This window comes from Gallinula chloropus (genome assembly GCF_964237585.1).
Source record: "Gallinula chloropus genome assembly, chromosome: 1".
NCBI classification, from domain to species: domain Eukaryota; kingdom Metazoa; phylum Chordata; class Aves; order Gruiformes; family Rallidae; genus Gallinula; species Gallinula chloropus.
Window position 1 is genome coordinate 196,926,244 of NC_140085.1, and position 11,637 is coordinate 196,937,880.

Consider the following 11,637-nt stretch of genomic DNA (forward strand, 5'->3'; position numbering starts at 1 on the left):
TCTTACCTGACGCTAAAGAGCAGGAGACTGCGGAACGTGTGTCACGTGCAGCTGAGGAGACACTGCACTTACCACTTGGAAATCTACCCTTCTCCCCCATTCTAAGATGACAGATTGCAAAACGATCCGTGTTCATGCAGGGCTGTTGGAATTAACTGAATGATGTTTGTTTACGCCAGACGTGAACGTGACGAAGCGCGCGCCCGGAGGGGGGATACATTGCACGGTGCAGTGCTGGAGCGGCTTTTGCACTTTCATGGTCTTAATGCCACATGTCATTTTTCAACTGCCACTTGAGTTGCTCTGCAAAGTTAGGATCTTTCTGTATTGTAGAGGGTAAATATTACCAATTTTTTTTTTTTAAAATGAGTGTAGTGTAAGCAGAACAGCATTTTGCTTGGCTTGCAGACAGATTGAGAGATAAGAGCTACTCTAAGGTTACAGAGTTTAACATTTTGATGGCAAAGTGCAAATGGGCTCTTCAGAGTTTATTTGAAAATTAGATTTTGCCTCAACTGTAAGGAAAAGAACCTTTAGAGAAAAATGTATTTCAGCAAAAGCTGAATTTGTTTTGGTATCTCTAAGAAGCTCCAGTTGCAAAGTGTGATTTAGTTCTGTAGGTACTGATTTTGTGAGGGTGACATATTCTGACCTTTATAATTTATTAAGTATGTAGTCAGCACTGGTGAGGCTGCACTTTGAGTGCTGTGTTCAGTTTTGGGCCCCTCACATTGAGGTGCTGGAGCATGTCTAAAGAAGGGCAACAAAGCTGGTAAGGGATCTGGAGCACAAGTCTAATGAGGAGCAGCTGAGGGAATTGGGATTGTTTAACCTGGAGAAGAGAAGGCTGAGGGGAGACCTTTCCACTCTAGTCAGCTACCTGAAAGGAGGTTATAGCCAGGTGGATATTGGTCTCTTCTCCCAAGTAACAAGTGAAAGGACAAAAGGAAACGTCCTGAAGTTGCACCAGGGAGGTTTAAGTTGGATTTTAGGAGAAATTTCTTCACCAAAAGAGTTATCAGTCATGAAACAGTCTGCCTGTGGAAGTGGTTGAACCACCATCCCTGAAGGTATTTAAAAGACATGAGGACATGGCACTTACCTACATGGGTTAGTGGTGGACTCAGCAGTACTGGGTTAACATTTGGACTCTATGATCTTAAAGGCCTTTTCCAACCAAATCAATTCTGTGATTCTGTCACTCCACTTTATGTTATTGTCTGTGTTCTATAATGTACACAGGTTGGGGTTATGGTGTATTTTTCTTCACTCTGAAAGACTAGACCACAATCAAAAGAAAAAAAAAAAAGAAATGCTTGATGCATTTTAAATTCAAAGAAATTTCTTTATGGTCTGCTTGTAAAAAAAAAAAAGCCCATCTTGTCCCTAAAAGCAGTCCAAAATGCCACTGTAGGATTGTAGTAGCTGTACTGTTAATATTTTGTGTTCCACTTGCTGTTAGTTAATGTCAGCAAACATGGATTTGCAGAAAATAAGTTGGCCTTGGTAGCCTAAGCTAAATTAGTTTTTAAGTTTGAGTAGGAAAGTCATCTGTCACAGTTGCAGTGTATTAATGGCTTTGCAAAGAATTTATTTATTGAAGATGTGCACTGTTAAATAGCTAATGATACCACGTCTCTGGTACTGTGTCCATTTTTGGACTCAGATATTATTTCATTTTTTCTTTTAAATTTAATGTCTTTTCCAAGTGAGGGTTCACCTGAGGGTTCACCAAGATGATTTGAGAACTGGGTCATAGGATGTGCAAGCAGAAACTGGGAAAACTGGGTTTTAAGTTGTACTAAAAAGGTTTAGAGGAGATTTTATTGCTACCTACACCTCTTGGAAGTGTGCAGTGATAGGGTGAAAGGGAATGGATACAAGCTGAAATACCGGAGATTCCAAAGAAATATAAGGAAATAAGTGTTCGTGTGATGGTGGCCACGTTGCCAAGTGAGGCTATGTAGTCTCCATCCTTGGAGATGCTCAGAACTCACCTGGTCAAGTTCCTGAGCTACTTGCTGTAATTAGACCTGCTTCAGGATGGACCAGATGGTCTCCAGAAGACCTTTCCAACATAAATCATTCTTTGATTCCTTGAAAAAGGCTTGTTAGGTGGTTTAAGAAGCTGATACACATATCTCAAGGGACATCAGTGGGCTGTCATACTGAATTTATTATATTCTCTTGGTGCCATCAGCACCAGATTGGGACTGATTAAGCAGATCTCGAACCATTCAGAAGCAAACAGAAAATTACCAGGGATAAAATTTGGAGACAATGTATGGGTTTCCCAAACAGTTGTAAAAACAATGCAGAGGCAGATGTGGAACAATCTGGATCACTTGGTAACCTGCAGTCATCAAAATGAATTATATTTTAATACAGCCTAAACCTACATCCGTTCTGGCCTGAACAGCTGTGAATTGTCATCTGTGTCAACAGTCAGGTTATGATGAGTTTACTGTGTCTTTTAATTATATGCAGTTCTAACATCTTAGATTGATGTGTTTTCCTGGTTCTAGAATTTGTTGTGTGCATGGGAAAATCTCAAGGTGTTTTTTAGGTGTGTAGTTGAAAAAGACTTTATCATGAGAAATAGTCTAGGCAGCTACAGCTGATGAAGATAATGTGAAGATCAGCTTTGAAATTGGAATAGTGTTCAAATTAGATTGATCTGTTCTCTCATTTTGAAGGAAATGTTGACAGTAAACTTAATTACAATATTAAAATGTTTCAGGTACTGTGAATTATGAATTATCATCACCCTACACTCTTCATTCATACTGTTTGCTGTATTATTAACATATAGAGGCATGTCTCCAGTCTATGTGTTATGGAAGAGAATAACTAGGGTTAATCCTGCTCTCTGTTATTTACAGGGTACTAGTTGCTTCCTGCGTTGGGTACGAAACCTAGACGATGAGCTTCATGCACTTGTAGCCGGTGAGTCCATGCAAAGAACTCTGTATTGCCTCTGTTGGGACTTTGCAAGTGTTTTTCTTGTTGTGTGTCCATCCACCTGTTCCCTTTCCAGACTTGTGTGATGAAAACAGGACTGTATGTGTTAAGGTTGCATGAAAACCGCAGTTGTGTTTCAAGTGGTTTCAGATAGAGTTGAAATTAATATTGTAATGCAAATTCAATGAAATGGTGTGTTTTTTACAGTCAGCTTTGAGGACAATATATTATTGTACACACAAGTGTGAATGATAAAATCATAGAGTCTTCTGAGTTGGTAAGGACCTGTAAGGATCATTGAGTCCAACTCCTGGCTCCACACAGGGCCAGCCGAGTCAGAGCATGGGACTGAGGGCATCGTCCAGATGCTTCCTGACCTCAGTCCAGCTCAATGCTGGGACCACTTCCCTGGGGAGCCTGTTCCAGTGCCTGACCATCCTCTCAGTACAGAACCTCTTCCTAACATCCAACCTAAACCTCCCGTCACAGCTTCATGCTGTTCTCTCAGGTTCTATCCTTGGTCACCAAAGAGAGGAGATTGGCATCTGCCCCTTCGCTCCCCCTCATCAGGAAGCCATAGAACTTATCCTATATTTTCCTAAATTCATTATTGTAGAGAGGTGAGGCTGAAATATTGACTCTCCCATACATGACAGAACACACATTTGAAAGGATGAAGCTCCACTGGATCCAAGGGAGGACCCTTTTGCCATTAAATCTGTGTGGTGTTGCAGGCCCTCCCTGCTGTTTGTACATCTATTGGAGCCTCAGAGGTCTCTGGTGATATTTTGCTCCAGAGCACTGAGCCATAGATTTGTGTCAGGGCTTCGAAATTATCTTTTTTTTTCTTAATGACATAAACCATGTTTTGATGGGCAGCACAGGGATATCACTGAACTTTGTTGTAGCAACAGAAAGCATAATCTTGTGCAGTGTTGAGCTGACATACTGCAAGAGCAGCCATAAATCACAGTCTTAACAATACTTTTGTTTTCTAATCGTTACAGGGTGTCTAGCAGGAATTTCTATGATGTTTTACAAAAGTACCACTATCTCTATGTATCTGGTGTCCAAATTAGTAGAGGTAAGATGTTTCCCTTGAAACAGAGTCTCTCATTTCATTTATTTTTTTAAAGCAGAGAAAGAAAATGAACTTCACAGGCTTTGTTGTGTGGCAGTGGTGTGTTTCAGTAGGTGCATGCCAAGAGGCAGTGCCGTTCTGTGGTCTAATTCCTTTCTTATTTGCCTTTCTGTGACTTATTGTAAAAGTCCTTTATCCACTGGTCTCTATGTATATTCGCCATGATTTTTTAATCTCCTGATTGCTGTTGCTTTTTAGCTTTTGGAGATTTTTTAAATCTTAAAGTTCCAAGAATGTCTGTTCTGCCAGAAACATAAATCAGACCTAGTCCTTAATTGCAGATTTATTGCCAAAAGCTACAGCTTAACTTCCTGCCTTTGTTCCCTAATTTTGGCATTCAACAGTCTAAGATAACTCAAAATAGTTTAGGTTTTAGTCTATAGCAGGAGTTGTTTGTCAGTGAGCTTCAACTGATTGAATTCCCAGCTTTGCAACAAACTTTATTCTAATTACCACTTTTCAGACTTGAGTTGTTTCTATGAACTTGTTAAAATTAGGACCCCAGGAAGAAAAAAGTTTGTAGAGTCTGAGTATGTTGATTGTACTTTGCTAACCAGCCCTTGATTTCTTACTGCAATTTTCCCATAAAATCAGGACTTAGTCATGGTTATTTCCCCAGCAGCACCACTGGAAGAAGTCAGGAGCATTCCCTTCTTATGCATCATCCCTGAATCACAAAGCTTCCTCCTGCACACCTCAAGGGCCTTGTCCCCTGGTGATTTTTATCCACCTCCGTTACCAGAGCAGAATTAATTTCAAAGAATATAAAAAGAAGGAACTTTTTTTTTTTTAAAGCATTAAATTAAACATAAAAAGGGAAGGTGTGCTCAGTTTATTCTTGCTCCTTGCAATCCTAGTTCAAGCTCTGAAGGTAGTTCAGATATTAATTATATAAAAGCAACTCTTGAGTTACCCATATTGACTTTTAGGACACCAGTTGGAAAAACCCAATATTATCTTGTATTGCTGGTGGTTTTCTCTGGACTTCAAGACATTGTGGCTGAAGTAAAATAGGAAAAGTGCTGTGTGTTCTTTCTTTCTTTCTGTTTTTTTGTGGGGGTTGTTTTAAACTACTTTTATAATCTTACTCCAGCCAAGGGTAACTGACCAAAGAGGCGTGTGCTGCTTTGGAAGGTCAAGCTGTGCTCAGGAAAATAAACTTTACATGTTTTCTCAGAAAGAAAAGTATGTGATTTCAAGCTGTTTAAGACCAGTGAATATTCACTTTGTTGGAATAGTTATTGCATTGGTCTTTCCCTTTTTTTTAAATGAAGACTTTAGTATAGCAAACCTTTCCTTTTTTTCATCTCTAAGATCTATAGTAGCCTTTTAAAACACAAGCTGTAGCTAGGTCCTGTTCTGTGCATTTATAGCCTCTTATTCTATTGATCTTGGATAATGGGGATCACTTGATGTGATTTTTGATGACATCAGCTATCACAGTCGATGTCACATTTGTGGATGCATACAAAAATGTATATATCCATAGGTAAGTAAAGTTGACGTGTTACTTTGAAAAGGTAAACAAAAAGTAAAAAGCTACTTTGCTAATTTTGTTTCATTCAGTTTTCTTTTGGCTTATTTTTATAGACCATATATTTCAAAGGCATCGAAGCAGGGAAGGTTCCCTACTTTCCCCATGCAGACAGCATCATCTATGCCATTTCTACATCGATATGCTTTCAGGCAGTAAGTATGGCGTCTTCTAACAGAATATGAAGTTCTTCTCATTTAAGTCAAATGTTGAATGAAATGAGGAGCCACAGGGATAAGCGATACAGAAAAGATGGAGGAATGTAGTGATTCCCGCAAGATGCTGCGAATCAGGTCTCTTGTGTTCTGCTTTTGAGTGTCACAGTGGGAAGATCATTTCTAGGACTCAGGGAAGTGCTGGAGTCACCATCCCTGGAAGTATTTAAAAGGCATGTAGATGTTGTGCTTGGGGACATTGTATAGAGGAGGACTAGGCAGGGTTAGGCTGTGGTTGGACTCAGGGATCTTAAAGGTCTCTTCCAACCTACGTAATTCTATGATTCTATGTAGATGAATGCATTATGCAAAGCATCAAATTCTTGGGAAGGATCTTAAAATGGATTGACCCAGAAGATAAACATAAATGTATGGACTTTTGTAAACGTATGACAGGACCATTTTTCAAGGAGACGAACAATATATTGTTCTATTTTATGAGGGTTTTTTAATCAACTGGAATTTTTCATTTTCAACTAACTTGAATTCAAGTTGCCTGTTTGAAAGAGTATGCAAAAATTAGCAAGGAAATCTAAGATTTATGTGTGAAATAAGCCATAGTTACCATCTTTTGCCCTTCCCAAGTAAATTACATGCTTTCATGGCCAATCCCTTTATCAGCTCCATCGGCCATAAAAACTTCTTGTCAGTGGTACCCAAATTACTTGGCGTTATTCCGACGTATCTTCCCCTTTCTAGATCTGCTGAAATATCCCTGAAATTTCTTTTTTATTTGTCTATAATGATACATATTTTTCTACCCCTCAATAAAGAGAGTATAAAATTATCCTAAAGCAATCTTCTGCTGTCTCGTGCTTAGCAGAACAGTTCCACTCCTCCTCCTCCTCATTGTATTTGGGAAGATCTCTCATTCTAGTACCAAAGTGAACTGATAGTTTAGTGGTTGGGATATGCCTGAAGGTCTGTAGCATTGAGATCTCCAAAATACTATTGGCAAGGACCATTGTATAAGGTTAACAGAAATATAAATGTGAGAAAAGGGGGGAAAAGGGTTTTTTCATTGCTCACTACCTGGATAAGAGCCCAAGGCTGGAAATAAATTGTTCAGTTAGGAGGAAGGAAGGAGGAGGAAATTAGCAAAGGGATAATGCTGAGATGTTTTGTTACTCATAAGTGACCTGGAAAATAATGGAAGAGAAAACAAGAATTTTGGTTATGTAACATTAGTTAAGACAAATAATGTGAAATAGAAGGGCAACTTCAAGAAATGGAAGGCCAACTACAAGAAATGCATCAGAAATGCAGAGATGCAGAGTGAGGGATAATACAGCAGGTAAATTTGGCACCCACCAGTGCAAAATCATATCTGTAGAAGTAATAATGATTATTAGGGCTTCATCTGCAATAAGAAGTAAGTTAATTGCCACCACTTTTGAAAGATAGACTTCTGGGGGATATCAGTCTGGGCTGGTGGTGGTCATAGACAGCATCCAATTCAGTTGTGAATGGTTCTTTTACTGGTAGCGCTGGACACTGGCAGGTGATCACTGGTGCTTTCTGTGTGTGAATCATCAGATGAATTTAAAAATAAAAAGTTTACATATACATATATATTTCTGTAACTATCTTTTTACTGGTTTTGGCAATGTAGTGTAGCAGATGAGGCTTTTCCCTGACGCTGTTGGCTGGCTCTGACAGAATACTCTCCTTGCAGGCTGTCATGGAAGTTCAGAACCTGAGACCTTCGTACTGGAAATTTCTCTTACGACTAACAAAGGGCAGGTATGTAACTGGGGGTATGTTATAGCCTGTCTAAACACGCCGTTGATCACATTCATCTTCCCATGTCATTCGCTGTCAACAGCAGAGCCCTCAGAGTATGCTGGGGCTCATTTCCTGAGTGTTTGCTTTTCAAATGGTTTCCAGCCCGTGTGAAGCTCATCCCTGCTGAAGCGACAGTGGTAGGCTTAGTGTAGTGACAGGAGGAAAGACTTAAATCTCATTAAGACTGTTTAGAATGTTTTACTTGAGGGCTTTTTTATCCTCAGTTCACTTGGAGAGTGGAATGCTTTCAGATTTCAGTGAAATAGGAAGAATCTGGTAAACAACTAACACAGGTTGAAGAAATCTCTTAGTATGAACAGTGATTGACAGTGTGGCAGTGCTACGTGTTGGAAGCATCAGTAGAAATGTCAGAGTATTTTGAAGTTTGAGTAGTGTTCTGTAGGACACATTTCAGTTGGGAAAGGGATTTTTTTCTTGGAAAATTAATGAAAACTATTCACTGATTATAACTGTGAATTTACACTTTGATATCTTTTACTGGATATTTTTTCTTTTACTTGCTGTGGGCATCTAAAATGCTTACCTTTTAAAATAGATTTTGCTGTAATTGATTTATAGAAATACAGTGTAGTGAAGTGTATGCTGTTATACTGATGTGTGTGGCAGAAATAAGGCATCCGAACCATGATGTAGGTCAGTTTATGAATGGGGTTAGCAAAGGTACTGTCTGTCATGACAGTGAGTTCACCAGGCTGTAAAAATAGAAGTGAAATCAGAGGCCAGTCCCTGGAGCATCTTGAGTCTACCCTCCCCATGGCACGGTACACTGTTAGCTGGACATTGCCAGATGTAGTGGGAAGGTCTCCTTGGGATGCCTGGAGGCGTTCCTCAGGCGACCTCTGAGTCTGTACAAACATGACACAGGGGATGATGTCAGTGCAGATGTCCAGTTTCGGCTGCATTTTTCCCCTCTTGTGCTAATCCTAAGATTGCTTTTGTTGAAAGAGAGGAGGGAAAAGAAACAGTTCTCATTTATTCTGTCTGAAGCAAATATCTATAGCAGTAATTTTGACACCCTCCATAGAGGCAGACTCTTGACATTTCATGCACCTTTCACTCAACAACTTCAAAGACTGAGATGATAGAAATAGATTGTAACACCAATAAAATTATTATCCAGACTTGGGCAGGCATGGCCAGAGTTTGCTTTGCTGGGTTGAGAAAGAAGAGTAGTAGATTCTGGGTTGACTTTTTTGATGAAGTTACAGGTAGAAGAGGACTCTCTCCTTTCCCCTTCTCCACAAGTTCTGTTATGTGAAGTGTAGCTACACAAAGCAATGGTAATCAGATTTGTCAAATGTAATTTTTTTTTTTAAACTTTATTGCCTGAGATAAAAAACTTGCACTTCCTAAACAGTGCAGGCAGAAGCCTGTATTTCTTGGATCTGGGTAGTATTTTATCAAGTAAAATAATTTTATCAACAAAATAAATTAATGAATATTTCATAAATAAAATAAATTTCAAGAATTTTATTCTTTCAGAAGTTAATGATTAGTCTATTCACCTTCTCATCTCTCTTCTTTTTCAGGTTTGCTCTCATGAACAGGAAAGTTTTAGATGTATTTGGTACTGAAGCATCTAAGAACTTCAAGGATTTCACACCGAAACTTGACCCAAGATACACTGTTGTACCACCAGAGCTACCACTGGAGCTGTCCTGAAAAGAACAGTCTATCTTGTCATTGAATGTGATCAGCGTTTTGTCCTGAAAAGTTAATTAACTTAAGAGTCGTATGTATGGAGGAGGGCTTGGGCTCCGCTTCAGTGTTACTTCAATGAGGAATGCTTTTTACCAATCAAAAATGCTGAAGCTTTGATGGAAGTTGTGGCTTAGTGATTAAGCCCTTTCCGTAAGCAGACAATATTTCTGGATTACTGTAGTTGGTTGGCAGTATGCTAGATGCCTGAATGAATTAAACAAATGAGTAATATATTAGAGAAGTAAAACATAAATATGCAGAATAATTTCAAAAGATCTGTAGGTCGTACCAGTAGAATATTACTTGGTAAAGCTAAAAGTAACTCTTACTTTACAGAGGAAGACAAATGGCATAGCTTAGGTCCAAAATTTTACCTGTCCTCAAAACAATTGCAGTTGGGTGAAAATCCCTCCTTGGCTTTCTAAACAGGATCAGTGATTTATCTTACAAGAGCCACCGCCCACTCATTATTTCAAATTACAGTGTTTTTGCAGAGCTGTGGTTGCAAAATAAAGCATTCCTTAGGAAAAGAAAATGCCTATTAATTCAGCAATGACATTCCAGGGCCGTAAATCCCACTGACGATACGGAGAGCAGACAAGGAAGTTCAGGAGGCAGTACGGGTGACTGCTGCGCCGTGAGGAGCAGCGGGGTGTGGTGGTTAGTATCTGCCAAGTGGAAAATGACACAACCGGCGGAGGGAGGAGTGAAGCGTTCCAGCCTCCGAGATGGTGCTGGAAGCAGCAGATGGGTTACAAAAATAAAAAAGCCAAGAACAAAACAGAACAAAAGAAAATAAAAAAGCAGCTCGCCCCAAAATATACTGAAATGAAATGTTTGTTTTTAAAGGGCTGGACATTGTCCCGTTCGATGGCATCGGCTTGTTTGTCAAGCTGTGAGACCAGCCCAGCCAGCATTGCCAGCGTCCTTTAACAGTGAACTGACCCCTGAGGTTAGCCTGCTGCAGGAGAACAGTTCTGACGCCCTGTATTAATAGTGTTTTTTCCTTCTACTTGGGTCAAGTGTGGTTTTCCATTCATCCATTGGCCAGCCACAGCTGGGACAGTTCCATTCAGTTTAATATGGTACTCGATGCAGTAACTACTTATGCAAATTCCATCTTGGTTTTGCCCTGTGTATTTCTGCAGATAACACTTTGTGTCCTAAAGCAAGACCTTTGGCATGCCAATTGTTTGGGGTTTATTTCCCTCCTTTAGGGGCTTTTTTAAAAAAACAGAATCCATCGAGGTGATGCTGAATGCTGTTTCTTACCCTAGATCTTAAAGAATAGATGAACTATATTCACATTCAACTGAAAAGAGAGACAAGGTAAAGCAGGGAATGGAAATTGTGGTAGGTTGCATGTATTTTCAAGAGAAAAAAGAAGAAAAGAGTATGTTATTGGAAGTCTTTGTCCGATTATATGAATTGGATTGATTAATAGAATCTTTGTCTTGTAACACTGTAATCCTATGCCAGCCTTAAGCATATTTTAATTCCCATTAGTTTAATTTCTTATTACCAAATACAGTAATTTTTATCAGATTTACAGAAATGTCGTGAAAATTGTACCGATCTGTGCATAAAATCTGCTCCTTCATCAGCTACTGTAATGGTGATGCTTTATCACTGTTATTAAGGGTGCTCCATCCTGTCAAACAGCGGTTGTCCAAGTTAGTGTGAGTAAAGTTCTGCAAGCTAGTTTGTATGCAATATTCTATTGCTTGAGATACTATATTAAAATTCCTCAAAAGGAAATGCAAGTTAATTCAACAAGAACTTTAAAAGGGTCGTAATAGGTTTGTAGTGTTTTTCCACTGGAATATGGTCTAAAATATTTGACCTTGTAAAGTCTGAGAAGTTATATATTTTACGTAATATGTTAGAACTCACACGCTATATTAAGAATACTTTCTAGTGTAACTATATACTGTTCTCAAACTTCAAGATATTTTATAGATGGATGAATTTTCTTCACTGGAATGACAATTGTGATTGTTTCTCTATTTGAGTTTTAAAAAATCCAAGTACTACATCTCAGCAGCTAAACAACAGTTCTGTCTATGTTTTCTTGCTTCCAAAATTGACAGTTCATGTTTCAAGTTATTTTCATGTAATATAAAAAGAAATTAAAATTTTTTAAATTATTTTTATTCAAATCAAGTATATGTAAGAGAAAAAAATATAGTCCTAATGTTTTTCCCAATAATAAACAGTTGTTGCTTGAAAAAGTAACTTCTTGTCTATGTTACTGTTAATAAGCCATCAGGAGTCATCAG

General features: G+C 38.8%; 1 protein-coding gene across 1 annotated transcript in view; it reads left to right on the top strand.

Annotated features, from left to right (window-relative positions):
- The window catches only part of TMEM135 (transmembrane protein 135), a gene marked incomplete at its 5' end in the record, with an annotated part of 183,914 nt that extends 174,519 nt beyond the window's left edge, over positions 1-9,395 (top strand). The window contains 5 exons of the mRNA XM_084268860.1: positions 2,883-2,946; positions 3,969-4,045; positions 5,693-5,791; positions 7,527-7,594; positions 9,187-9,395. Coding sequence (XP_084124986.1) covers positions 2,883-2,946; positions 3,969-4,045; positions 5,693-5,791; positions 7,527-7,594; positions 9,187-9,319 — 441 coding nt within the window. The 3' untranslated portion in view covers positions 9,320-9,395. The remainder of the gene's footprint in view (positions 1-2,882; positions 2,947-3,968; positions 4,046-5,692; positions 5,792-7,526; positions 7,595-9,186) is intronic.
- Positions 9,396-11,637: the final 2,242 nt, after the last annotated feature.